Source organism: Hemibagrus wyckioides, linkage group LG15 (genome assembly GCF_019097595.1).
Source record: "Hemibagrus wyckioides isolate EC202008001 linkage group LG15, SWU_Hwy_1.0, whole genome shotgun sequence".
NCBI classification, from domain to species: domain Eukaryota; kingdom Metazoa; phylum Chordata; class Actinopteri; order Siluriformes; family Bagridae; genus Hemibagrus; species Hemibagrus wyckioides.
In genome coordinates, this window is record NC_080724.1 from 12,514,118 (window position 1) to 12,541,856 (window position 27,739).

General features: G+C 40.6%; 1 protein-coding gene across 1 annotated transcript in view; it reads left to right on the top strand.

The window, feature by feature from the left end:
• The window catches only part of LOC131365936 (collagen alpha-1(XXIV) chain), a 77,778-nt gene that overhangs the window by 39,022 nt on the left and 11,017 nt on the right, over positions 1–27,739 (top strand). Inside the window, exons 15-42 of the mRNA XM_058409921.1 lie at positions 3,462–3,515; positions 3,611–3,655; positions 3,925–3,978; positions 4,108–4,161; positions 4,625–4,678; positions 6,179–6,232; positions 7,304–7,357; positions 7,871–7,915; positions 8,214–8,267; positions 8,624–8,668; positions 12,595–12,648; positions 13,539–13,592; positions 13,761–13,814; positions 13,938–13,991; positions 16,043–16,096; positions 16,178–16,222; positions 16,312–16,356; positions 19,802–19,855; positions 20,389–20,442; positions 21,033–21,086; positions 21,807–21,860; positions 23,043–23,096; positions 23,193–23,300; positions 23,401–23,454; positions 23,780–23,887; positions 25,196–25,249; positions 27,251–27,304; positions 27,426–27,482. Of these exons, the coding sequence (XP_058265904.1) occupies positions 3,462–3,515; positions 3,611–3,655; positions 3,925–3,978; positions 4,108–4,161; positions 4,625–4,678; positions 6,179–6,232; positions 7,304–7,357; positions 7,871–7,915; positions 8,214–8,267; positions 8,624–8,668; positions 12,595–12,648; positions 13,539–13,592; positions 13,761–13,814; positions 13,938–13,991; positions 16,043–16,096; positions 16,178–16,222; positions 16,312–16,356; positions 19,802–19,855; positions 20,389–20,442; positions 21,033–21,086; positions 21,807–21,860; positions 23,043–23,096; positions 23,193–23,300; positions 23,401–23,454; positions 23,780–23,887; positions 25,196–25,249; positions 27,251–27,304; positions 27,426–27,482 (1,578 nt within the window). The remainder of the gene's footprint in view (positions 1–3,461; positions 3,516–3,610; positions 3,656–3,924; positions 3,979–4,107; positions 4,162–4,624; positions 4,679–6,178; positions 6,233–7,303; positions 7,358–7,870; positions 7,916–8,213; positions 8,268–8,623; positions 8,669–12,594; positions 12,649–13,538; positions 13,593–13,760; positions 13,815–13,937; positions 13,992–16,042; positions 16,097–16,177; positions 16,223–16,311; positions 16,357–19,801; positions 19,856–20,388; positions 20,443–21,032; positions 21,087–21,806; positions 21,861–23,042; positions 23,097–23,192; positions 23,301–23,400; positions 23,455–23,779; positions 23,888–25,195; positions 25,250–27,250; positions 27,305–27,425; positions 27,483–27,739) is intronic.

Consider the following 27,739-nt stretch of genomic DNA (forward strand, 5'->3'; position numbering starts at 1 on the left):
ATTTTAGTTTGAAGTGGGATTTACTTAAACTAGAAAGCTGCTTTTGTTTCTCCTGGAAAGCACTGAGAAAAAGAACCCAGATCTAGAAATGTCAGCAGAGTCAGCATGCTGTGTGAATTTTGACAGTTCCTTGGATTCGTGTTTGGTTACATCCTTATTGGACGTGATCAGTGATGTCATTTCAGGTGCTGTAGTTCAGTCACGTTGTGGAACATGGTCAGGGATTGATCCAGGGAGAATATTTTCAGTTACTTGTTATTTTTCACGTTAGGCACAGATCACAGTCTTTCACTTGTAAAAATGTGGCATTTTCAGTCCCAGGCACTTGATTATGAGATTCAGATGTACAGTTCAATGGCATTCCAACAGATGGAGTTACTTTGCTTTTCCATTTCTCTCGTCTGCTGGCTCTTCCATGTTGGCTAACCTTAAGCTTTCTATTTAAGTCCACGTACAGACAGGATTCTCCGTTATTCTGTGGAGGTTTTTATTTATTCCTGCTGATATGGTTTGGATCCATTTATCCCCTTTATTTTTTGTGGTATCGTCAGAATACCACAAAAGATCAGAATAACATTCTTCATCTTTATTGTATGATTTAACATGTCTATCATGATAGGCCTACCCTTATTCATGACGACTCCACCAAACATCCTCACACTCACAAGATCTCAACTCAGTGGGACCACCTAAGTTCTCCACTACTATCATGAAATCTCCAAGATGGAATGTCTTTTGAAAGAACAATGGTCCATGACTTTTGCATTACTTTGTGATAAATCATTATCTTTAAATAATACTTGGCTTGTGCTGTTCTTGTATCTCAGGTTACTGGCCATTCCATTATTTCCCCTATTTTTCAACAGTGCTGTCATCCTGGAAGGATATGGGTACATAAATATCTCCAGTGTTAATGATTCCTGATTACGATTTTCAGCATATTCATAGAAGAACACTGGTCCAGGCAAACAAATGACTAATTCAAATGTCCTGTTGGGCAAGGACTGACAACCTTTAGACTAGGGTCGGGGCTTAGTTAAGGTGGGGTTGGCCTATGGGTGAGTTTTAGTTAGTGTTGGTGTAGGGTTAGTGTTAGTATTAGTTTATGGTAGGGTTATGAGGTTTCAACTTAGGATCAGGTGAAGATTGTGTTAGGCTTTCTCTATGGTTAGCCTTGTTGAATGGGGCACAGCTTTGCAGTTGGGGCAGTTGTAGTGTTTCCCATGGTTAGGGTACATAGAGCCAAAGTAAGGTTAAACCAATGGAGAGAAATCCAAGAAATTTCATTGGCAGCTGTGGCCGTTGAGGGGAAACCCATTGAACTTCATGCACCACCAGGAAAGAGCTCAAAAGCATTTGGAATACAAGTTGCATGCATTCTGTGGCTCTGAAATGTTCTGACCCTGCCAGTTTATTTCATTTCACATAACCACTAGCTCCTCAACCTTGTCCTCCTCTTCATCCCATCAGTTCTGGATCAAGCTATTCCTGGAAGAATTTGCGAGGACAAGATCATGTTACGGCCTCTGCTTTCTTTACTCTTTACATAGCTCTTTACTGTTTTTAAAGCAAGCTGTCAGTTGAAAGAGACATAGCACTTTTATGAAGTGCACACAATTTGTCTTTATCCCACCAAGCCATTAGGGCCTCCCGTTCTCCTTCTGTGCAATTCGTATGGTTTTAGCTGCTCCAGATGCACTGCGTACCCTGCATTCATGGTGCATGTCCTTATTGGTGGTAGGCTGAGGACAATATGAGGGATGCCAGTGATAATAGTCCAGCTGTCAGATGCTCAGTAAGTGGTGAGGACAGTGATTCTGAGTCCTCGGAGATAACTATTTGTTCATCATTAGACACTGTTGCCGAAATCACTCATGCTTTACAGCTTAGGAAGGTCAGTGTGTGTATGGAACAAGATCTGGTGGAGAAGCAAGTTCCAAGAAAGCCATAGAAATTGCGTCCAGTCCTGTATCTGTTATGACTTGAATGAAGGCTGCTGCAGTTGGTTAGTGCTTTTCTGTCATGGTCTATTATTTATGACATTTCCTATAATAAGAACCAGGCCAAATTTCAGCACTAACAAACATCTAACCCTACATGGAAGGAATCAGTGTCACAGCTGATCAGATTGACATGTGTGGATGTACAGCCTCAGACACTTAACCTAATCAAAGGTCACTATAGACTACCTTAAGCTCAAGTGCTTAAGGTAGTCTACAGTGCTTAACTTAAGTGTCCCAGTGTGTAAACTTAATGTTGAAAAGTAATATTCTATTATCCAGTTTATCCATGGCATAATATTAAACAAATAAGCAAAGGTTATCAACTGGGTGAGCATAGTCTGGATTCTGCAGGAGAATCTATCAGTGAATGTTAAAAATAAGGGCTGTACTGTAGTTCTGTAGATCTAGAACTCAGTACTAGATTTCTAAACATGAGCCATTGCAAGACATCTGTAGCTGATCATCTGTTGCAGCTTAACCAGTGACAAACATACAGCGGTAGTCATGGTACTCACTTTTAATTATTTACCTGTATCTTCACAAATTTTTACTATATATCACTCGTCTTGATAATCATACAGTAGTGTGTTTTGTGGAGGCTAAAACATTACCACCCCAGTTGCCTTCTCTGAGCCCTGCAGTGATTTTACAATTGGACGTGTAATAGATATCATGCTCAAGAGATTTGGCACAGCTCTACGTCTTTGCTCAAAAGCGTTGACAACTTGGAATGTACTGTTTGAGACCTGGAGGAAATTTGTGTCAGGAGAGTTGTCATGATATGGAAAAAAGGATGGATTGAGATTTTCCTCATTAGCCTGTCACATTAAGTAAGCCTGAGGTGTTTAACCTGGCTCCTTTCAGAGGTTAGTTCCAACTCAAATCTAACACTCCTGATCATCTTTAGAATCACCTATAGTAGGCTTGTCTCACTGTTTTTTTCTAGCTGGAAACGATCAGTTATTGTCTACCTGTTAACTGAGTCTTCTTTATTGCATAACAGCTACCAAGGTGGGAGGGTGAAGGTGTGCTGGGATGTGGTTGCTTAGTGATTAAGGTGTGGGACTACTGATCGGGAGGTTGTGAGTTCATATCCCAGGTCCACCAAGCTGCCACTGCTGGGAGGCCCTTAACCCTCAATTGCTCAGTTGTAAAAAATTAGATAACTTGTAAGTTACTCTGGATAAGTGTCTGCCAAAAGGTCTGACAATAAAAAAAAGTCATCTGTTTTGGGATAATGTAGCTATGACTCAGCGTTTTCACTACTGTTAGCAACATTGTGGTGAGACTCGGGAAATACTGGTGAAGAGCAGCATTAGGACTGCTACTATCTTTTGGAGGAAATCAAGTCATAAGTACAACCCAAAGTTTTGTGCATTGAGACTTTGTTTATTCAGCACATTCTGGAGCATTCCCTAGAATTTGAGCTTTTTGTCACCAATGTTTTCTTATTTTCAGGGCAACCCTGGGCCTGAGGGACTTCGTGGAATACCTGGCATTGTTGGACCTCAGGTAATGACCAATTATTAAGTTATGTTGTGCCAGTTCCTGTGTACTTCTCTAGTGGATACTGAAAACCTCTGCTCCAACTCTTGTGTCATTGGCAGGGCCTGCCTGGAGGTGTGGGACCACCAGGATTGAAAGGTGATAAGGTGATCTAAATATTTCTATTATTGCAGTGATCTGTAACTGTTAAAAGCGCAGCTCTTATGCTAATTAAGAGCAGTTGGGGTTTTAAAATACGGATGCGCATGGGTTTTGGGTCCAACACCATGATCATTTCCACCTACTTGTTTCCTGACTGTAGTCTCAGTGATATTTTTTTTTACCAAAGTAGTTCTTAATTCCTTGCATGACCTTGAAAGTAAAAGCACTGTGCTTTGTTTAGCCTATAATCTCTGTGTGGCGCTGTATAATCTAGGGAGAACCTGGATTACGGGGGCACCCAGGAGAGTATGGCTACCAGGGTGACAAGGTAAGGGAACGGGATGATGTTTTTTTAAACAATGGCAATCATTCAGTTCTTCTTCCAGCAGTTCCAGCTCTATGTGTGCTGACTTGAGTTTGACTTTTGTGTTATTTCTTAATGTTCCTTTTTGTGCAGGGGGCTGCAGGTATTCCTGGACCACCAGGCCCACGTGGAAAACCTGGACCAATGGTATGCTAGCCACTCTTTACCATGGCATTCTCATAAATACTTCTTTAATGCACTCTCTTTAAGAGCTTTTAGGGCTTGCGACTGGTTTTGCACGCTCTCAACACCTGCTTAGTCTTTAGTGCACCAGTTCTTTTCAGTTTTTTTTCCCCTAAATACAGCTCACAATGCAGTAGGAAAAGTGCTTGGTAAAGTTTGTTGCCATAGAGTCACGTTTACAAGACAGAGCTTGGGGATGATTTGCATTTTGTACTTGTGCCCAGTTTAGATATGGTTTGAAAGAAGAAGGAGTGTTGCTGTAACTTGTCAAGCTTCTGTAGAAGTCATTGTTTACTTAAATTTAGAGTCCATTTGTCTTTTGACAAAGATTTGAAAAATGATATGGAGTGCGAATCAGCCAAAGTTACACCAACAAGTCCAAAATACCACTTGATTATGCATGCATCATTTATGTCTTGTTTTAAAGGGAAAAACTGGTGACCTCGGAGCATCAGGGCCACCAGGGCCTCCTGGACCTGAGGCAAGTATCAACAACCTGCTCACCGAGCTACATCAAGTGCTAACTCAGTAGAAACATGGAAAGTCTGATAGCATCATTCGAGGCACATGGCTTACCCATCAGTTGGTAAAAAGTAATAGGGTTGGGGATGATTGAGGTGGTTTCTACCTTCATTCCTCAAGGCCTGAGGTGAAAAAAGTATTCTTCTGTTTGAGAAGAATAACATTTTGTTTCCATGGTTATCTTCAGTTCTTGGTCATGATAGGGTATGTTGAAAAATGTTTGAAATTCTATACCATAATTATCTGTTCAACAGCAAACAATAAAGCTGCTCTTGTGTTTGGACTTGTATCTGAAAGTCATTTAATTGCTACTATCTCAAATAAGTGGTGAAAATTAATTAAAATTACGGCACAGCTTGGTTACATTTAAACTAAAATGTCTAAATGAAGCAGGTGGTTTAGGGTAAAAAGGAATTAGTGATTTAAGAGCAGTAAGGTACTTGTGTTTGAAGTTGCATGTTGTGGGTCACAAACTGCCTGGGATTAGCATAGCTCTAGCATAAGAGCTCAGGGGCATGAGGTGATCAAATAGCACGATTTAAGGGCACTTGAGCAAGCTTTATGATAGTTACTGTATTTGATGTTCCATTAGAGCAGTGTTTTTGATGCCAACTGGTTTTTTTGGGAAACACAAGGAGATAAGGAGTAATCTGCATGTCGTTACAGCAAGCTTTCTTCAGCGTCTCTTTCTGGATTAAACCTTCCATCAGTGGCTGGATATTCTTTAATAATCATCACTGGGAACGTTTTCTCAAGTCTCCGTCTGGTTAAACATGATTCCATCTGGGTAGCAGATGCTGGATGAAGATCAGATCATGTCTGCTTCTCACACAGGCTGTTTGCCATCTAGTGGATTTCTGTCCACACAGCACTTGGTTGAAACGAGACGCTCTTTTTTTTTTTTACTGTATTCAGGATGCAAAGTAGCGGAAATTTATGTTTCAGGCTGAGAACAAATTTTGCACATAAGATGTGGCTGAGTTGTTTTGACTGAGATCTAGGACCAAGATCAGACTCACTGTAGATGAGAACTGAGACTTCAGTGTCACAACACAGATCATTTTTTTGCATTAGAGATGCTTTAGACAGAAATCAGATTTAGAGTTGATTTATTGTGATCAAGATACTATGGATAGAATACCCATGGATGAGAATCTACAGACCTACATTTGATTCAGTTGGTTTATTGGATTAGACTTGAGGATGCAGTTAGATTTGTGGATGCGGTGCTTGAGGCTTGTACTTCTCATGCTGAAGAGCCTTTATACAGAGATCAGACTTTTTTGGTTAAAGTGCTACAGACTAAGATAGGATAACTTATGGCTGCGTTGCTTTAAACAGAGATCAGACTCATTGTGTAGACAGAGGTCAGAAGGTAGAAATCAGACTCTCATGGTTTCAGCTTCAACTCATCAATCTACAGCTGGCGTTTTTAATTTACCTTTCCCTTGATTTTCAGGGATTTCCTGGAGACATTGGAGTTCCTGGTCCCAACGGTCCTCCAGGCCCAAAGGTAAAGAAACGGCATGTCATCTTTAATCCTGAAACACAGATAGATATTGCAGTGATCTTAAACGCATGATGTCTGATCTAAGGATATCTTAAATCAGACTTTAGACTCTATCTGCTTATTAAGCGTGAAAATATTTGTATTTGTTTATGGTGCCTTTCGATGGACTGGAGTCCCATCCAGGGTCTGTTTCCAGTTCATGCTCAGTTCCTGGGACTGGATCTGGAGCTGGATTTGATGAGAGGATCTGGATCTGATCAGAGGATATGGATCTGATCAGAAGATCTGGATCTGATCAAAGGATTTGGATCTGATCACAGGATTTGGATCTGGATCTGATCGGAGAATCTGGATCTGCATCTGATTCTAGATTGTGGATCTGCTTCCAGGATCTGGATCTGTCATGACCTGGAGGAATATTTATTAATAATATCCCAAAATTTAAGTAGTTTCAAGTAAAACTTTCTATTTCCTCTGTTTTCACCATCACTACATTCCTCTATAATCATACACTTCATGAAGTGTCTTTTTGGCATCTGAGGAGAATCTAAATTCCTGACAAATCTAAACTTGAACAGATTTGATGGTGAGGATGAGACTTTGTATATCACTGTAGTCTGACTGTCTTTGTGACAGCTAGCCATTAGCATTCGGCCAGATTGTATAGTCAGAATTATTACTATGCTAGCAAGCATGCTAGCCAACACCTTAGCTAATGGTTTCACATGTTCCATGTGTCTTGGGTGAAGGAGGCAGCAATTTACCATAGGAACTGTGTGATTTTATAGTTGAGACAGACATCTTTTTTGTGAATCTTTCTTTTCTTCTGCTTTTACTTAAATGAATTTGATACTTTTCTGCTTTAACTTCAGCTAAAATTTGAAGATGTTCTTCAGCATTTAGAAGGAGTTGAAAGTGATGATTACTGATGTTAATTTAAAGTGTTGTTCTTACATGTTCTGCCCAACACATTTCAATCGGCTTTTCCCGCAGAACAGTGGATTATTAAGCAGGTGGCTATTATCTTAAAGGATACAATGTTTTAATGAAGTGTGCGTGTGTGCGTGTGTGCAGGGTGTTCAGGGAACACGGGGACCTCCAGGGCCTTTGGGACCAAAGGGAACTGAGGTAATAAACTTGTGTTTAATTTTTCTCACGCATGTCTTTCTGCCAGTGTTTACCATCAATCAGCATTTCTCTCAATCACAAACACAAGTGGATCACAAATAACTTAATGCTGTTGGATCTTGGTGCTGATCAGATTCTCACAGACTCTACAAGTAATTAACACATATTTTCTAACACTGAAGTCAAGCTTATTAAATTTAACAAGGTTCTGATCAGATAAATGGCAGCAATGCATTATGGGAGTACAAAGGCAGGCTTGTTAGTAGGTGTTAGGAAGAACATTGTTTCTCAGTCAGTGGGGTGGACAGCGACCAGTGGTGTCCCATGTCCCATGTTCACCTCGAGACAGCAAACGCATGTTACAGATTCAGCTGTATTTTTCTCTCTGCCACTGTTCCTTTTTCATCCCTCTCTTTCTATCTCTCTCACTCTATCCTCATGTCCGTAATAAAGTGTTTACGATACATCAGCACTGGACTGTTTACTGAAACGGTTCCTCATGTTTTTTTTTAGGGAGATGAAGGCCCTTTGGGTCCACCTGGCAGCCCCGGACCCACTGTAAGTGTGTGTGTATGTGTGTGTGTGTCTCCAAAGAGTGTTGTCCTAAGAGTGTGTGTATGTGTCCAAAGAGTGTTTCTGTGTGTATATGTGCGTGTGTGTGTGTGTCCAAAGAGTGTGTTTGTGTGTGTGTGTTCAAAGAGTGTTTCTGTGTGTGTGTGTGTGTGTCCAAAGAGTGTGTTTGTGTGTGCGTGTTTTCAGAGAGTGTGTGTGTGTGTCCAAAGAGTGTTTCTGTGTGTGTGTGTGTGTGCGTATGTGTGAGAGTGAGAGAGATTTCATGCTGTAATCCTGATTTCAGGGCAGACCTGGAAGGAAAGGTTATATTGGTGAGCCAGGACCTGAAGGGCTGAAGGTAAAAACTCAGGAATTATTATTTTCCTTGAATGGCTGAGTCATTTATTCAACAATAAAACCCAAAGATTTCAGGAGAATTACACAGCTCTTCTAGTGAAGACTTTAATCTCCTGGTGTTCAGTCAGCAGTGTGAAACGGTTGATTCGATAATTAAGGTGTTGCGGTTCGTTATGAGAGCTTAGGAATTCTCTCAGAGCTGTCATTACAGGATAATAACAACATATGCAATGAAAAAGAAGAAGCAGACAGGAAACAGGAACATGCGCTTGGTTTTACAGTGTGTCAGTGGGAGAGAGGTGAGATTACACAGTCGCTTTATTCTGGTATTTATTGCGTGATGTCTCGTGTTCACAGGGTGAAGTCGGTGACCAGGGAAACGTTGGCAAGAGCGGCCCTCCAGTGAGTACAGTATCATTAACTTCTAAACTTCAAGCTCACAACCTTCTGATCAGTAGTCCAACACCTTAACCACTGAGCAACCCTATTAATGTGATCTATTTCACCATATATAAGTTCACTAACATTCAAAAAGGTGAATGTTTAGTAAATGAGATGGACGTATGGGACATTTTCAATCAGTGTAAAGAATCGAATGATTTTCTGGCTGTGATTCTGATAGAAAATGAGTCAGGACTCTGTTGGCTTTCAGTGTGAGATGTGTTTTTCACTCTGTTGGAGAAACTTACACAGAATTTTAGTGGTTGAAGATCAAATTTGCACTTGGATCATCTCAGAGAGCAGAAGTGGGTTTGATATCATCATTTACTCTGAAGATAGAAATGAGTGTGTGCGTGGGGGGGGCTGTTTTTGTTTCTATGGAACTTTTCTATGAATATATATAGTAGGCTAGAGAAAAAACAACTTAAGCTCCTGAGTGTCTAATTTCATATGAGCTTCTTATTAACCACCACTGTGGAATGGGACATGACAAAGACATTCAATGCTCAAAATTGACACAACAAACCAGGAGCAAACTCCATTTTTTTGGCCTCTGGGGAAAAGAGTTAACTTGGTTTCTGGGTTGTAGTGTGAATGAGGGAAAACATTTATTAATGTATGATTGTCATGAGAGCTCTACAGCTCCAATACGGGCGCATTTACCACAGTGCTGTCTTTGTGCTTAGCGTTTTACATTCTAAAGAAGCATAAATGGTGGAAATGATGGAAAGATCATAGGTCATAGACAGAAAAATGTCTGGGAAACTGAAAACGCTACTGTATCCAAGACACACAGTGGTGTTTTTGTGAACTTTATTGTGGTTATTATTGTGTAAGTATTCTTCGTGCGTATTAGCTGGTGGAAAAATCAAAGTCTTGATCATTTCCCTGTAGTTTAATAATAAATGAAGCTCAGATCCTCGGAACTTCTCTAAAGAAGCTGTTGTCTTTGTAAGTTTCGGACATTCTGGTTGTAAACACACTTCGTCTCTGATCTGCTGAATTTTCTCACTGTTCAGGTTTTGGATTCAAATCACATGCCCCTAATCTTCACTGAATGGATTGAAGTTAAAAGCCTTGGTCTGCTTGTTTTTTTCCCGTTGGTCTCTTGTGCATGAAGGTTTATCAAACAAAAGAGACGCCTGGGGAAACTGGCACGCTGTGAATATCAGATATCAGCCATGTGAGGTTGTTCTTGAGAACTGGGCTGTTGCTGCTCATGTTGGAGTGAAAGAGCTCCAGAAAACCAGCATCAGTGTTGCAAGATCCAACACACACACACACAGTGTAATAAGAGCAGACACTTCACACTATGGTCTCTAGAGACAAACCAGTGAGTGATGGTGTTCACATAAAAAGCACACTATTAATTGATGATATCTAAAAGTAAATCTCATTTCCTTCAGCTCTGGTCATTTGCTAGTTCTCATCCAAGTAACTCACTCTACACTACACATGGCAGATAGCATGCAGGAAGCATGACAGCTAGAATATTCTACCTCCAGTGAAGCTGACTGGAAGTGAGGAAGTGCTGACTGTCAGGTGAATCCTTGATGAACTTCCTACACCACTTCCCTTTTTTAGAAGCATCTGAGAAACATTTGGCCAAAATCTGAGCACAACTGAACGATCCTGTGATTATGTTTGGCATGTTGTGTAAAATCAGGGGTGAGGAACAGACTTGGCTCCACAAAGTTTTAGCATTTAACTTCAGTCTGGATTAGCGCTGAGGCTTACAATTGGGCCACATGCTTGATTTGCAGCATCCCAGGCTTCCTGTGAAGCTTGACATCATTAGGCTCAAACGTAGGCTTGGTCTGTCCCTGGCATACCGTCCTCCAAAAACAACTCTAGCCCATGCCAACCTCACTTCATGCCTTTCTAGCTGGCATGCAGTCAGACGTATAACAATGTTTGCCCAAACAATACTTGACCTTGCATGGATGTGATGTGCAGTTGCTTTCTGAAGGCCTGCAAAATATTCTAGATGTTTGATTACTTTGGGCCATTAAAGGAAAATAATCAATTTCAGAGATGCAGAGAGTTTTATTCTGTACTAAAATCAAATGATTTACACGTGTGAAATGACTTACAGATACCCCATGAGTTAGTGGATTCTTAGCCTTGTTTATTTGTTGTTAAACAGGCTGAATTGTTTGGTAATGAGGACAAGCTGCAATCTACAAATCGGCCAAATGTGTAGAAAGTAAAAACTCTAAAGTTACAAGCGAATGAACTTCATGGATCTCATAACTGACGTTGTACATCCTGAAAAGGTTTAAATTTTTCATAATTCTAGATTTTTCATGATTTTAGCCATAGGTTAAAGGTTTAATATGGTCACCTTCTTTACACCACAAAAAAGATTGATGATTATCGCCTGGGGAAATGAACTGATGTATTTTCCAACCTATAGCTGAGCCTTTTTTCCTGTCAAGACAAAAATATATGCATAGGAGCTGGCTTTTTGACATGTCATGATGTAATTATACAATAAATCGTTGAGTTTTAGATTCTCGAGAGACCCAGAGGACATAAGATACAACAAGCTCGTCTATTGGAAAGTGTATAAATTAGGTCACTGTGTACTTATGCGCTGTTAGCCAGTCTATGTGTCTCTACAGAAACCTACTTCGGGGGGAGAAGTGCAGCTGACTGCTGTGTTCTGCCCCCTTTCATGTCTTTCACTGATTCAGTGTGGGTTAGCGTCGTCCGGACATGCAGTGTCATCGTCATGGAATTAAGCTTTCATACAGGGGGAGCCTGTGTCAAACACAAATCCATCAAACACACTGCAAACAAAGGGTGAGATTTACTGTGTAGTTTTTTCCACTGATAAAGTGCACATGCCCAGTCAAAGTCACAACACATCACATCGTCTAAAACTGTGTCTAATCCAGCCCTGAAATCCAGACAGTGACAAATGCAAGAGGGTCATATCAAAGGAATGGGTGATGAATTGCTTTATATGTTTTCCAACACTATGAGAACTAATCTGGTGATCATCAAAGATAAAACAGATTCATTTATGGTTGCAAAGTGAATTCTGGTAAGACAGCAAACATACACACAACTGTGGAAGAATTTCCATATACATCGAGTCTTCCTCCTATACTGAGCAATACAGATGGTAGACTGCTGCTGTGGTGCAATTTGTGGTTTAGAAATCAGAGGCAGGATTCAGGCTAAATCCAGACCTTAGCAAAGCGGATGAAACTGAAATTACTGTGGAAAGAAATGCACTCTTGCCTTAACTTTGAAGAAGCTGGAGGAAATGTGTTTTCCAGCTTAATGAATTGCAGCATCCATCCAGTTCCAGGTTCCAGATTTGTCTGGTGGGGGCATGTTTTTGAAATTGCTGAAACATATCCTGGAGTCTGATTTGATCTATTTTGTGGAGATTTGTTAGCTGGACTTGTTTTGATGAGCCGGGTGTTTAAACTGGATGATGGACTTGGAAGCCACCGTGAGGTGTTGTATTAAAGCAGGGGCATAGAATAAGAGATACAAAATTCAACACTTACAAAATACACAGAACTTTATCATGCAATTTAATGTTTAAGATTTGAAAGTATTTTACTAATGGTTCTCTTTACTTGCCATGACTCAACCTGGGTATGGACAATCACACAACTTGCAAAAATACTATGTAACCAAATACACCAGCCAGTTACAGAGGCAGTCTGCAAGCAGTTTTAAAGGTTACAGAACCACCAAGGCAACAGTGTCCCCATTTACCCCATATACCAACTTGCTTGTTTTCACTTTTTAAAAAAAGCAGTTATAGTAGACTTTATTGTTTTGTTTTGTCTTGCTTGTTTGCTGGTGTCTTTCTCAGTGATGTATTTAACTTCTCTTTTTGTGTTCTTCATCTGGATGTTTATCAGGGAGAAGAAGGACTTCCAGGAATTCCAGGAGTGGCTGGCCCACCTGGGGAAAAAGTAAAATGTCTTCTCTTTCTTCATTTTATGATTGATCTTATTAGTGTGAATCTTATGGAATTTCGATGATGCATGTGCCTGAAGGAACTTCAGTCAGCAACAGAAGCTGTACCCAGACGTGACTCAGCCAACCACAAGCAAATCCTTAGACAGTTTCAGATCATTCACTCAGAGTCAGAGTCAGAGGACAGTCCACACTGAAACAGGCTTTTCACTCTGGGTAATAGCCTTAAAACCTGACCTGCAACCTCAAGCCTCACATTTACAGGGCCATTGGTTCATTTCTGAGGTCCGCTTCACTTTACTTCCTTCCTGGTTCTTTCGTTTTCTTCTACTGTCACAAATCACACTGGTAGATTCACTGAGAACTGGAAGCGGTCCTGGTATGAACTGGTATGTCATCCAGGGTGTGTCCCTGTCTTGTGCCTGGTGGTGTTCCCTGGTACAGGCTTTGGATCTACCATGACCCTGATCAGAATGAAGTTGTTACTGAAGATGAATTAATAAAATTCTATCTTAAGTTTTTTTTCCAAGCCAGTCACATGTGAATAGGCCTTGACTAAGAAGTGATCTGGGGATTTCCTAGTGGTTGGAAGTAGAGTTGTTAAATGGCTTCTTTGTTCCCCAAGAGAGTCATCCTAAAGATTTCACGATTCAGTTAGAGAAAAAGTTGAAGCCCAAAGGGATTTATCGAGCAATAAATTAAAACAGTAGCCACTTAAGCAGTAGTTGCAGGATTAAATAGTGATTGTTTTGGTTAAGTCAAAGCCACAGCTACCTAGTGTAACTAGGCTTAACCTGTTTTTATCCCAGTGTAGTTCGTCTCAGAATGAACTAATGATGTGTATTGGTTCATAATTTCAAAAAATATATATTTTTTGCTTTCACAGGGAGATCGTGGTCCAGCAGGGCCTTTGGGTCCACCAGGAGAAAAGGGTTTAATGGTAAGAAAATTACTGCTTTAATGAACCAAACCTGATGATGTTGAGACTTGGTATGAGTTTTGTCCACTAAGTGATTCTATGCAGCATGTAATTTATCCTCTTATCAGCTTTGCTTTCTTAAAACTATGCTGAAATATTGGTGACTTATATAGTTTGTGTGTGTTTAAGGGCTATCCAGGCTTGCCAGGAGGTCCTGGAGATGTCGGCCCACAAGGCCCACCGGTAAGTTCTGCTGCCATATTCGCAAATGTTGTATAATTGTGAGGGAACCTGATGGGACAGAAAGATGATGGTGTGATTTGAGGTAATATCATCATTCTCTTTTTTCTCAATTTCTCTGCTTAGGGTTTGACGGGTCTGAGGGGTACTCCAGGTGTTCCTGGGACGAAAGGAAGGAGGGTAAGCCAGTAATAGAGGTCTCTTATGGTTTGTCCATCTTTTGTATATTATTGTTTGTAGGATGAAACCGATGACGATGTCAGAGAAACATTCTTCTAGGTGTAATTTCAAGCTGGTTCTGGGAGCATCAGTGTAACTCTTTCTGCTGTTAATTGAGAAATCTGCAAATCATCATCACTGTCACAAATCAGAACTCATGCGCCGTCTGCTGAATTGTCTTTCATCTTGTAGACGAGGGTTTGCATAATTTGCTATTGAGGTGGTTCCAGTTCAGTGTCTTCCATCTGGTTCTCATGGATAGTGTAAATAAAGCCTCATAACGAGTCCATCAACTCTTTTTATAGTAAAGCGCAGTGAGGTCAGGATCAATAAACCAGAACAGCTGAGCGACTAATACCCTGTTTAAAGTGTGTGTGTGTGTGTGTGTGTGTTAGGGTACTCTGGGACTGTGTATTTTGGATGCAGTTTGCAGTGACCCCACATGGTGGATATCAGAATGACACCCATTAGTGGTTTGAACAGTACTTCCTGGATGGAGCCGAATATCAAATCTGTTTAGTGTTGATTTGGTGGAAAGTAGTTTTGTGTCTAAACAGGATACCAGTCTGGTCTGCTACATGAGCCAGTAAAGTACGCCACAACATGTGGGGGCCAGCCGAGGAAGCCATGCTACTGCTGACTCTGTGTGTGTGTGTGCGTGTGTGTGTGTGTGCTTGTGTGTGTGTGCGTGTGTGTGTATTTGCCTGTATACTATATACATACAATGTAAACATGGTAGTATTTACCATATAAGCACAGATGTTTGGATTGTTTAAGCATGACGTTGCGGCATGACTTCCTTTCCTGTTTATTTCTATTTCTTACACTACAGTCTAAAGCAAAGGAAGTTCAAGGATCTGTAGATCTGTTTTTTCCAGCAGTTTTTTTTTGTAGTGGTAATTAATATTGACAGCTCCTTGCATAGCTCCTTCGTAGATTTGCTACTATGATACAGTCACATTGACATCAATGATAGAAAATTAATTATTAACATAATACAATTTCCATGGAATTCTCTATTAATATCTTAATTAAGGTATTAATAGAGGATTGTGATTGGATTCCCAGTCCTAGAAAACCACAAAACAATGTTAATGAAGCATATTTGGTCACTTCTGGTCACTGAGGGCCCCAAGCTTCCTAAAGAGATCGCATTGGGAACACTCTGTGATAGTGAAACACCTTGATGATTGGGATCTGCTTAGAACTTGCAAGGGTTCCTCCAATGAGACAAACTGAAGAACTGAATTGTGCTTTTTTTAAAAATAACTTTTTTTAAAAAAGTTCTAACCCTTTTTATTCTTAGTTTGTGTAACTGTGTAATCTTAGTGTGTGGAGATGAAGTTATTGAAATCTGATGGCAGTGTGAACAGGGTCTGTTGTGTGTTCAGGGTCAGTTGTGTATTCTGGTGTTTACCTGATGAAACTGGTGTATGAGCTTAGGTTTAGGAGTCAATATCTTGTTTGATTCCCACAGAGTTTCATCGGTAGCATGACAAGGCTGTATCTCGTATAAGCCTTGGTGTGGTTGATTTTGTTTGACTAATATGTTCATACCTGCCCAAATGAGCCAAACTGTGAAGCCAGACATAGCAGAATTTTGATGTAATCGATAAAAAATGATAAAGCATTCTAAATAAAATAAACAGAAGCTTAATACAGTCGGTTCATGCTCAGAAGCTTTTTATCTAAATTGAATGTAATTCCATCGTAGTTCACATAACAGGAAATAATTGTTCTGCAATCGATGTGATTAATGTGATGTTCTAAAAAACAACTGACTTTGGGGTAGTAACAATGACACTAGTTCATTTTTTTGTAGGATACAGATTTATTTACATATATTTGAGATATCTACACTCTTTAATATAAAATGAGAAATGTCTTGACTTTAATTGCATCATCCAACAGATCTAGACAGAATGCTGGACTCTTGACGGTCAGAGCTAGTTATAGCCAGTCACAGCTAGCTTGTCATAACTTACATTGTTTTTCCTTTATGTTCTTGTCAGGGGCCGAGAGGAGCCGACGGACCACTCGGAGAACCAGGACCAGAGGGCATCAAGGTACATATACAACTCATCACAACCAACACATCCACTCAATTTTTCTGTCTTACCTCAGTATTTACTTTGGTGTATTTATAGGGAGAAAAGGGTGAGCCAGGCCAGAAAGGAGCTACGGGATTTGTTGTAAGTCCAACAACTTAGTGCTACATGATAACAATCAAAAATCTAATACTGTTTTTGGTCCACATTGTGATCCATATGTGTTTTTGCAGGGCAAAGCAGGAAGTCCAGGGAAACGAGGATCTCCAGGGCCATTGGTATGTCCACAGCCTACAGTCACAGTTAATTTTTCAGTACTGTATTTTACAGACTGTAAGACACCATTTTCTGTACCATCAGGTTATCAGTTCATCTTTGTTGTAAAATTTCTTAAAGAATAAGGTTGGAGCTGATTTGCAGGATGTACGTGTGTGCAGTTTCAGCATCATGGTCAGCAGATCGGACTGGAGGTCAAACCATAATACATGTCCGTGTAAAAATGTGTACAACCAGTGAAACTAATCGCATTTGAAAAAGGAATTTGGAGATGCTTTTATCCTAAAAAGGAGATTATTCAGCAGGTTAAATGTTCAGCAGTAAACATGACCATGTGGGATGTAATTTGTGAGAAAGTTATCCGTCTTTTGTTTGTTTATACTTGGAGAATTTAATCCCATCCAAATAGGGCCCTAGAGTCTGGATAATTATTTTTAAAAAAGTAAAGTAATTCTTGGACAGTGGACTGGACAATCAGAAGGATATTACATTAGCAGTTTTGGATAGTTGATTAGCAGACTATTTGTAGTCTTTCCATAAATGAATGAGTTTGTGTGTGGATTTTGCTGAATGTTTATTTTATAAAGTTGACCCTCACTCTGTTATTATTACTCCATTTCCCCTGTTTTCCAGCCTTATAACCCAGGGTGCCATATTAAGTGCCAACTGTAACAGGAAGTAGCTTGAGTCTCTCATTTTACAGCACAACCTCTCTGTCATTAGTGCTGGTTGTGTATGTTATACTAAACAAGACTCTTTATAGCCTGAGGACTTGATATTCTCTCTCTCTCTCTCTCTCTCTCTCTCTCTCGCTCTCTCTTCAAATTCTTTTAGACCCACAGCGCCCTCTAGTGTCACAAACAAAGCAGCTGAGGCTGGTGTAACTGTGTTTACAAACCAGAAAATCAGACTCTCTGTGAAAACATCTAATGTTAGATTCTGAAATAAATAAACGTGAAGATATGAGCATGCCTTCCACAATCTGGGAGAAATGTGTAAATGTGTAGAATGTGACATGTAAAAAAGTTAGAGATTTCACACAGTGAAACTAATCAAGACAAAATAGGGCTGTATTGTAGAATGAGTGAATGAATGACTTTCCCATATAGAAGCTCCTACAGATGTGTAGGTTTTTTTTGTTTTGTTTTTTGTACAATATCCATCTCTCCTCAGATGTAATCGGTCAGCTAAAGACATGTTTGAGGTTTGGAGACAGTTATGACTTCAAAAGACGGTTGAGGGAATGTTAGGCCTCATTTAGCAAACTCCACAAGGGCAAATTCACTTATTAATCATTTAGAGGAAACTTACTGAAATTCAGTTAGTTCAGGAAAATGTAAATATCCTACAATTCGCTTCTGAGTTTTTTTTTTACCTTTACATATAAGGACACTCACTAAGGTGAATGGGTTGGAATGCAATTCCTGTCACGTTTAATTCACTTATTTATTTACACCAATTAATTCAATTTAAAATTGTCATTTTTTGCTCTGTGAGCTTTTGCCTTTTATGCAGTTTTGTGGGCATGAACATGCTTGGTAATGTACAACAGATTGTGATTAGAAATATGAAGAAAATCAGACTGATTGTTTTCACTGAATCAAGAAACTCCTACACAAAGTTCCTGCACAAAGTCCTCAAACTCCACAGTGGCTTCACGTTTGGCAAAGTGTTTATTATTCACCAAGCCACATGTTGTCCATGATGTTGGCTCACACATTTCTGTTCCTTAAGGCCAGCCAGTTCCCATGTCTGAAAGAGATAAGAGCTTCCCAATAATAATCATTAGGAACAAGATTAGATCAGGAACCAAGGCCCTGGAGATATGGAGCAGTTTTCCAGGTCTGGTTTGAGGTGATGCTATCCCACTGTAGTAATGAGAGAGGGCTGGAGTTGTGTAGATACGGTGTAGCCTGTAGGCAATAATGAGCCGTGTAAACAGGGATGAAAGCAAAACAGACGAAGCGATGCTGGTGACACATCTGAGTGGAAACTGAGAGGAGTCTGTGAGGAGACTGTGAGGAGTCTGTGAGGAGACTGTGAGGAATCTGTGAGGAGTCTGAGAGGAGATTGTGGGGAGTCTGTGAGGAGACTGTGTGGTGACTCTGAGGAATCTGTGAGGAATCTGTGAGGAATCTGTGAGGAATCTATGAGGAATCTGTGAGGAATCTGTGAGGAGTCTGAGAGGAGACTGTGGGGAGTCTGTGAGGAGTCTGTGAGGAGACTGTGTGGTGACTCTGAGGAATCTGTGAGGAGACTGTGAAGAATCTGTGAGGAGACTGTGAGGAATCTATGAGGAGTCTGTGAGGAATCTGTGAGGAGTCTGAGAGAAGAATGAGGGGAGACTGAGGAGACTGTGGGGAGTCTGATAGGAGACTGTGAGGTGTCTGAGAGGAGGCTGAGAGGAGACTGAGAGACTGTGAGGAGACTGAGAAGAGACTGTGAGGAGACTGAGAAGAGGCTGAGAGGAGACTGAGAAGAGACTGTGAGGAGACTGAGAGAAGGCTGTGAGGAGACTGAGAAGAGGCTGAGAGGAGACTGAGAAGAGACTGTGAGGAGACTGAGAGAAGGCTGTGAGGAGACTGAGAAGAGACTGTGAGGAGACTAAAAGGAGGCTGTGAGAAGACTGAGAGGAGGCTGAGAGGAGACTGAGAGGAGACTGTGTGGACTTTTGCTTCCTGGTACATTTGTTTTCTTGCTCTGATTCTCAGCTCTTTGCTCACAGACAACGTGCTCAACATTTTCAGATTTTCTCCACTATATTTTCATATGATTTCATTCTTCTTCTTTTTTTTACCTTTTAGCTCTCATTTCATGACGGAAAGTGTCCCTTCTTCAGACATTCTCCTATTTACTCTAGGACTTTATCCACAGTCTGAGATTTTTCCAGCCTTACTCCACTCACTTTCTTAGACTTTTTTTTAGACTTCTTCCTCCTCACTCTGGAGCTGCTTCCTCTGCACCCTGGGTCCTTCACTTCCTCCTCACTCTTGGACCTCCTCAGACTTTCATCTTCCCCCTCAGATGTCTTCCTCTTTACAAGCCATCTTCAGACTTTCTCCTCCTAACTCTAGAACTTCTTCCTCCTCTCTTTAGAAGTTCTTACTGCTTTTCACTTCTACACGCTCCTCATAATTTTGTTGTTGTGAACCACAGGTTTCTTCTTGATGAATGAATTACTTCAGATGATGAAAACTGTGTGGAAATTGTTTACATGTAGCTCCAGGAATGAACCTTGCACAGAGCCTGCTAGATGATTTGAGGGATCTGTAGCCACTCTGTATAACACTGGTGACTTATACACATACCTGTAATCTCCAGCGTGAAGCTGGACACACTTCACCTGTGAATTCATAATGTATGATGAGATCTTATCTCTCCAGAAAGAAGTCAATGTGGTCATGAGCCAGATATGTATGCGTATTTGTAATGCAGGTGTTTTTTTAGGGTGTTGCAGGTCCACCTGGAAGTTCTGGTGAAAGAGGAGCTCCTGGGGAACCTGTGAGTATTTCAGCCTCTTTTCATAAAATGTAGTCCAAATTGGTTGTTTTGGGAGCAGAAGAATGGACTTTTCCCTCCGGCATTTCATGTGCTGGGAGCATGTGTGTGTGTGTGTGTGTGTGTGTATCAGCTAGTCTAAACATGTAATCAGTCGGACATGCTGCTAGTTGCTGTGTCTGCTGTAAAAACACACTGCAGCTGTTTGAAGTAGCCGTACTGTTTTTCCATTCTTTCATACACATAACATAGTACATCAGCACACACACACACACACACACACACACATGTCTTCCCCAAAGTCATGTTTTTTATCAGACTTTCATTTGCCACATAATTTGATGATGACAGTTGCTCTCTTAACAAAAATATTGACTCAATCACGTCTATTTTGATAAAAGTGCTGAAGTGTACAATATAGCGCACACATATGTGCGTGTGTGTGTGTGTGTGTTATGCAGAGTGATGGAATGTGTTTTGACGTGCTGAGATGTGTAACCAAGATTTCAAAATCTAACGGTGTGTTTGTCCATTAGGGACCTAAAGGACCACCTGGGGAACCAGGAGCAGATGGAGAGCCAGGACCGGAGGTAACACACAATGAGCATCTCTCTCTCTCTCTCTCTCTCTCTCTCTCTTTATCTCTCTCTATCTCTCTTTCTCACCACACACACACACTTGCAATTAATTAACACGAGCTGTTTGTAATGTGTTTATTTTAATGCAAGTTTAATCTGTTTTCAGTAATGCTAATTCATGTCTTAGCTTCTTTACCATAGAGCTAATTTGCTTGTAAAGCTAGTTCATGGTATTGTGTGTCTACTACACTGTTAGTTTGTAGGTTACTCTATTTACCGTAACGCTAATATTCATCAGACCCTGATTAATTAAACACTTATTCATGTTTTCGCCTGTTTGCTACAGTGCTAGTTTGAGGATTAGGCTGTTTATTTTAATGCTATCTCATATTTTCACCTGTTTGTGAGTTAATCTGTTTAACATTTTGCTAGTAAAGTTTTTGCTTACGGTAACGCTGTTTTGTGAGTTAAGGTGTTTATGGTTATGTTAATGTAGACACTTTACTATAATGGTATAGAATTACTAGCGAATTAAGTGGCTTTTTGTCTTGAGAGTCAAAGATGCACTGATTTTAAATGGGTGCTCTGTGTTTCTCTGGCAGGGGCCTCCGGGACCTGAAGGTGAACAGGGGCCTGTTGGAGAACCTGGATCCAAGGTGAGTAGTTCTAAAGCCATGCTAGTGCCAACAGCGTGAACAGGAGTTCTGTAGAGCTGCTGAATCCGTTTACATACGTTTTATTAGCCTGAAGATTGATGACTGCTGTGTGTAAATATTTTTGCCACTGATGCCATCAGATGAGGTTTTATAGCTGTGCTGTTTTTTTAGTATGTACTTTAGTAAGTAAAGGCACCCTTCATCTGCAGCAGCCTGAGGTGTTTTATAGTAAAGTGTACACATGCCAAGGACTGCTACAGAAATCTGAGACGATGTTCACAAATTTTTACTGTCCACCGTAATTACATAGCGAGGTATAATTAACATGTGGAATATTGACTAAAGTGAATTGGAGAACAGTTAAGGTGTTACAGAGCTGCTGCTGAGTTCTGGACTGGTGGTCAGGTGCTGATCCATTCTCTAGAGCAGCAGCTCTGACTGTAGTGCAGGTTTATATTAATGCACTCACTCTCATATGTTATTGTTGCTGTGGTAACAGCTCATTCACAGCACACGTATACAGATTAAAAACGTGTGAAATTGTTGATATGGTTTGTCTAACACGTGTGGAAGTCTCCAGTGTCAGTGTAAGAGTCAGAGGTGTTGTGTCCAGTGTGTGTGATGTGTGTGATGATTTATTCAGTATAGTATGGGAAAGTAATGTAAAAATTCAAATCTGCGAATGTTCACTCACGTATGCTGGGATTCTCCTTCCTTCAGGGTGAAACTGGACCTGAGGGTGCTGAAGGGGAGCAGGGCCAAGAAGGTGTAAGGGTGAGTCTACATTCTTGCTTCTTAATTAGACGTCTGAAGCTCTCAGTTAGCGTTTGACTGCACTGTTTTTATTAGTTTCCCTCTCTGAGACTTTCCGTTTTCACTCACACGTCTGATCTTCTACTGTTACACCGTAACTCAGTCGGTCCTCGTGTTTTGCTTGAGGTGTGTTATTTTCTTGGCACTGACTTCCTGCTGTTTTTTACTGAAGAAAAACCCTGAGTGGAGGTTTTTAGTTTGGATCCAGCTTCTGGAATGATGAAGAATGTGAGTTCAGGCTGCTCTAACACCTCAGTGTTCTGTGCTCTTACCCGTTAGCTTGGATCAGCTCACTGACTACCCGAGCTTGGATTTGATTGGATTTTGCTGAAGAGGTTGTTTGTCTTTGCTGTAGCTTTAGCGGTGAAATATCTAAAGAATTTCACCTGCTTCTTTGACCAAAGACCAGCCCAAACACACACACATACACACACACACACACACACACACACTGTTATGTTAGTTACAGCGATGTTGGAATATTGAACATATTTTCCATCCAGCATGCTGTAAATCTCACTCACTTCCTCACAAGACTCAACATTTCTACACATGTCCTCTATGTTTGTTTTTCTCGCTTGCCCTTGATCAGCCTGCGATCTGATTGGTCAGAAGGTAAAAAGGTAAATAGGTGCTTGAGGTAACTCTTCGATTTTTTTATTTTTCAGTCTCTTGGATTTTTTTATTTTTCTGTCTGGTCACTTCCTGTGGGTTTAGATGTTAAAAGCTGGAGGTTGAGAATAAAATAGCAAAGTGATATGAACTAATACACAATATTATATCAAACTGTTAAAGTGCCATAATTCTCCACCACAGTATGAGGATGAGGATGAGGATGATGATGGTGGTGAATTCAAATGATGATATAATAATAGTGAAGATGATGATGAGGATGATGGTGTACATGATGCTGGTGATGATGATGATGATGTGACGATAGTAGTGAAGATGACCATGATGATAACAGTGATGATGATGATGATGATAGTGAAGATGATCATGATGATGACAGTGATGATGATGATGATAGTTCTGATGTTCCTGATCTGTGTCAATGGTAACAGAATACTTTTAAAAATGTTACTGTGTAATAGCATTTACATTTTTCCCATTAATGTGTGTGTGTGTGTGTGTGTGTGTCAGGGGCCTCCAGGTCCAGCAGGAGAAGACGGACCTCAGGGAAAGGACGGGCCAAAGGTCAATAAACAATCAAAACATTTTTTCATTTAATGATGTTTCATGGTGTTGAACTGCGTCTCTGTTGGTTTAGTGAATCTTGTGCTTGTGCTCTAGGGTGAACCTGGTGACCGCGGCGCAGTGGGAGAACCAGGGGAAAGGGGCGAGGTTGGTGACCCTGGCCCTCCGGGACCTCCTGGAGATGCTGGCGTAAAAGGATTCCTGGTGGGTGGCTGTCTCTTAGGTTATAAGAGAATAAAATATGGAATATGAAGATTTCCTCCAATTTAATGTTTTTTAAGTTATCGTGATTTTTTTCTATCAGGGTCCAGAAGGAAAACCAGGACCACCAGGTAAACGAGGACGTCATGGAAAGAAGGTAAGGCTTAGGATTCATGACGTCATTTCACCTCCTGAATCTATGAAACTTCTGTTTATTTAATTCTGGTGGAATTTGAATGAAAGACAAATAATAAGAAGAACAAAGGATAGAGCACTACACATTGTGGTACTCCACTCAGAAAAGCTTCATTAGTTTGTAGATAGGTGATGAAGATCCATTTATGAGCCCTTGAGCTTGGACTAAGACAGAAACAGTGTTAGCTTCTGCATGCTAGACTTGCTAAACTTGAGACCTAGTGTGTTTATGAGAGACAGCTTCTCTCCCAGCATTCAGACACCATTGCGTTGCTGCTATGTTTCAGGGGGATCAGGGTCCGGCGGGGCAGCCGGGAGAAACGGGGTCTGCTGGAGAAACTGGACAGGAAGGAGAGCGAGGACTGAAAGGAGCTCGTGGTACCAGAGGATCACTGGTTAGTACCTCTTGATTACATCACTTACTTTTCTTCCTTTGTTTCAGCTTCTGGAACAGTGGAGTTAGCAATTAACTTGCTGTTTGTCTTTTGTGTAAAAATGTAATGTACAATATTTTGTATTTACAATGTTTTTTACATTGTCAGTCACTGAAGATGGTATTCACAATTGAGTTATGGATGTGGCATGAGAATTTATATCCAAATTCTGTGCATTAGCATTCAGACCTCAGACAGAACTACAGACTCATGTGAGAGTTGCATGTGAAGGGGCGGAGTCTGAGTAAAACAGAGGCATATGGCAATACTGTTAGTGGTTAAAACCTCGTCTCTGATGCCTCAACACGATTAAAGAAGCAGCAGCGTAACCCGACTAACGTTCCTTTAAGTTGACTGAATATGACGCTAAACTATCCTCTAGCTATGTCTAGCTTGGATGCTAGCTAGCGAATGAACTCTGTCGAACTACCTCAACAACATCATCTCTATTTCTGTTTCGGTAAACATTCATACATGCAGAAGAAATCCAATTAAAATAAATTAAGCCGCTGTACATGCAGCTCGGTGTTTTTTTCCAATCTCACGTCAGAGGCTCGGACTAAACCGGTCTCAGGTCTGTTAGCATTTCAGTCATCTGAAACACCTCAGTAATCTGCCAGTGTATCAAAGTTTCTTTATTTTTCTGCATTATTTCATTGCTGTGGCATGTTGTCTTGTACATCCTCGCTTTATATCCATCACTCTCTGCTTTCTTTAATTAGCTAGTCATAATTAATATATAGTTCCACAGATAATGTTTGGTTTTGCTACAAATAATTAAAAGAGTCACTGAGGTAAAAATTAGTTGCTACACAGGTAAAGAGAAGGAGCCAATTCCAGGCTGGAATAGGGGAAGAGTGAAGTGTTTATTTGGATTCTTTAAACACTAGATGGAGATCAAAACCAAAGTGACACAACACTGTTTTTGACCATTAGCTCTTAGAGTCCTGCAGTCTAAACCAGAGACACCTGATGGGGTATTATGTTTTTTTTCCTCAGTAAATCCAGTCAGGATAACATGCTGAGCATTAATCCATTTCTTCTGTATAACATAATGATCACGTGGAAAAGAAGCAGAAATATTTGTGCAAAACTCCTTTTCTTCGCTGAAAATATTGATTTTTTCAAGCTAGAAAGCGACGCAGTCTCCAGGAATGTGTTTTGAACCTGGGATTAGATATCAAGAGAACTTTCAGGTTGGATGTCAGGAGTCTGATTTCAAACACAAACCGTTTTTTCAGTCATCTGTGTTTTCTTCATTACGTCTAGGGTCAAGCCGGAGTTATGGGACCGCAGGGGGAACCAGGAATGGAAGGGTACACAGTGAGTTACTCTTGATTTTATTGAAAACAAACATGTACACGGTTAAAAGCTGAAGCGCTCCAGGGAATCCTCCCACGGCACAGCAGATTAATAAAACAGAAACTCCCAAAAAAAAAACAACAACAACAACCCAGAAATGTTCTCTACAATCATTTATACCAAACACACCTAGGTTCTCCTCACACACTGAGCAGTCTGACTGTAGATTCTTCAGATAATGAGACTCTTACTGGATTTACTTCACATTTGAACTTGTGGGTGGATGAAATCGGACTCAGCATTCCAGAAAATTCCGCTTGTGTATTCCAGAGGATATTCAAAAATTTCTTTTTGCGACTCACTATTCAGTACCGTTCTCGTTTTCTCACAATCCAATCAGAACTGCATTTTTTACAGCTTAGCCATCGGGTCGTCTGATTTCTCAGAACTAAAATCCCTACTGTTATACTATGTGTTTTCATTTTTGTCTATTAATCCTCATATGGACTGCTCTGGAAGTCCTAAGACATTCTGTGTGAATTTTGCATGGTTGCTATTTATCCAAAAGCCCTATTCACCCCGGATTAGTTTTCCATGTGGAAGTGGGATAATGTCATTTTTCCTGGAGCATCGCTGGGATTTCACTTCAGATCTGTCATGTCAGTAGTGTTTTTACAGACTGCATACACACACGTCTGGGTAGAAGAAATAACCCCAGGTGATGTGCTTCTCCATCTAAACTGTATGGTAAAGATCGAGGACACCAGACTCATATGTCCCTGCTGAACGTCTCATTCCAGATGTATTTCCCGTGTGTTTGCTGTTATAATCATCACCCTTCACCCTTTTCTTCTGAGAAGGTTTTCCACTAAATGTTGTCACACATTTTACAAGAGCATTAGGGAGACCAGACTCTGATGTGGGGTGTTGAGGAGACTCCAGTTCCAGTTCATTCCAAATGTGTTCAGTGGAGTTAAGTCTGAGTCAGTGCTCTGTGCAGGACAATTGAGTTCTGGACTCCAACCTTCACCTTTACACCAAGTCTTCATGGAGCTCAGGGGATTTGTGCACAGGGACATTGTCATGCTGGAACAGGGTTCGAGTTCCAGTGAAGGAAAATTAAAGCTACGCACACAGAGACGTTCTGGACAACTGTTTGCTTCAGACTTTGTGGTAACAGTTTGAAGAAAAATCACATATGAGTGAGGGGGGCACATAATTTTGGCAGTAAAGTGTATATCCTTTGCGAAAAGGGATTCAAAATGTTAGACCCACCCATATGTGATGATTTCTCCTGTGTATATACTATCATCTATCCTGAACATCTCTCTGGGAAGCTGCTCATGAGGCACACAGACATGATGATGATGATGATGATGATGATGATGATGATGATGAAGAACATGCATTCCTGTTTGCTCTCGTCAGGATCTTCCAACGGTTTAAATTCGATTCTCAGTGCCAGAAAGTGCACAGGAATGTTTTTGATTGGTGAGAACATTCCTCCAAGAATCCTCAAGTCCTCAAGTTCTTCACATTCTCCATGCTGAGAAACAGGTGACTGTTATTAAAGAATGAGGCAAAATCAAATCAACAGCAGATCCTTCAGTGTTTTATTGCCATCATTTACAATCAACTTGTTAAAAAATGACACACTTTTAAATGGCATGGAGTTTCCATGAAACTCTGATAAAAACCTTGTGAAGTTCTCCTGAAGTTTCAGGAACATTTCCAAAGAAATTTCACTCAGTTGCTGTTACTGGATACTGCGTGTGGTATTGAAGCAGATAGCAGAAGCTAACACTAACTTTAATCATGAACATTCTGGAACATCTGCTGAACATCCTGTAGATAACTAACCGTCTGATTAAGGTCAGTCTAACCGTTAATCAGACTGCACTTTATCCGATTAGCTTGCAGGTTTTTAGCTAGATAATATACTTCACAGAGATGTTAGCATTTAGCCATAGTCATGAATGTTTGTTAGCGATTTCTGAACATTTGCGCTTTTTCCGAATTTAGGGTCATGTTGGTAAGCCCGGACCACCCGGACCCCCAGGACCTAAAGGTGAAAAGGTAATTATCATCATATGGATATGTGTGTGTTATTTCTTTCACAGGATGTGTGTATGTGATGGATGTAGCACTAGTTTGTGACTGCAGTGTATGTGTGTGTGTGTGTGTGTGTGTGTGTTAGGGTTATCCAGGGGAGGACAGCAAGACTCCAGGACCGCCGGGGCCCTTAGGTGAACCAGTAGGTCTAGATCTCCTTACACCTCCTACCATCACACACCACCACTTCCTGTTTAACTGACCACGCCTTCACTGTGCCCTTATCAACCAATAAAATGTTAGAGACAATGATCACATGACCAAGTTTAAACATGTCTGATTATCTGAATGTTGCATATCTGTTTTTTTTTTGTGCTCTTACTCGTTGAAAGCAGTAGCTACACTAACACAGTGAATGTACGTTAGCAAGTAAAAGAAAAAATAATCTTTTAATTGATT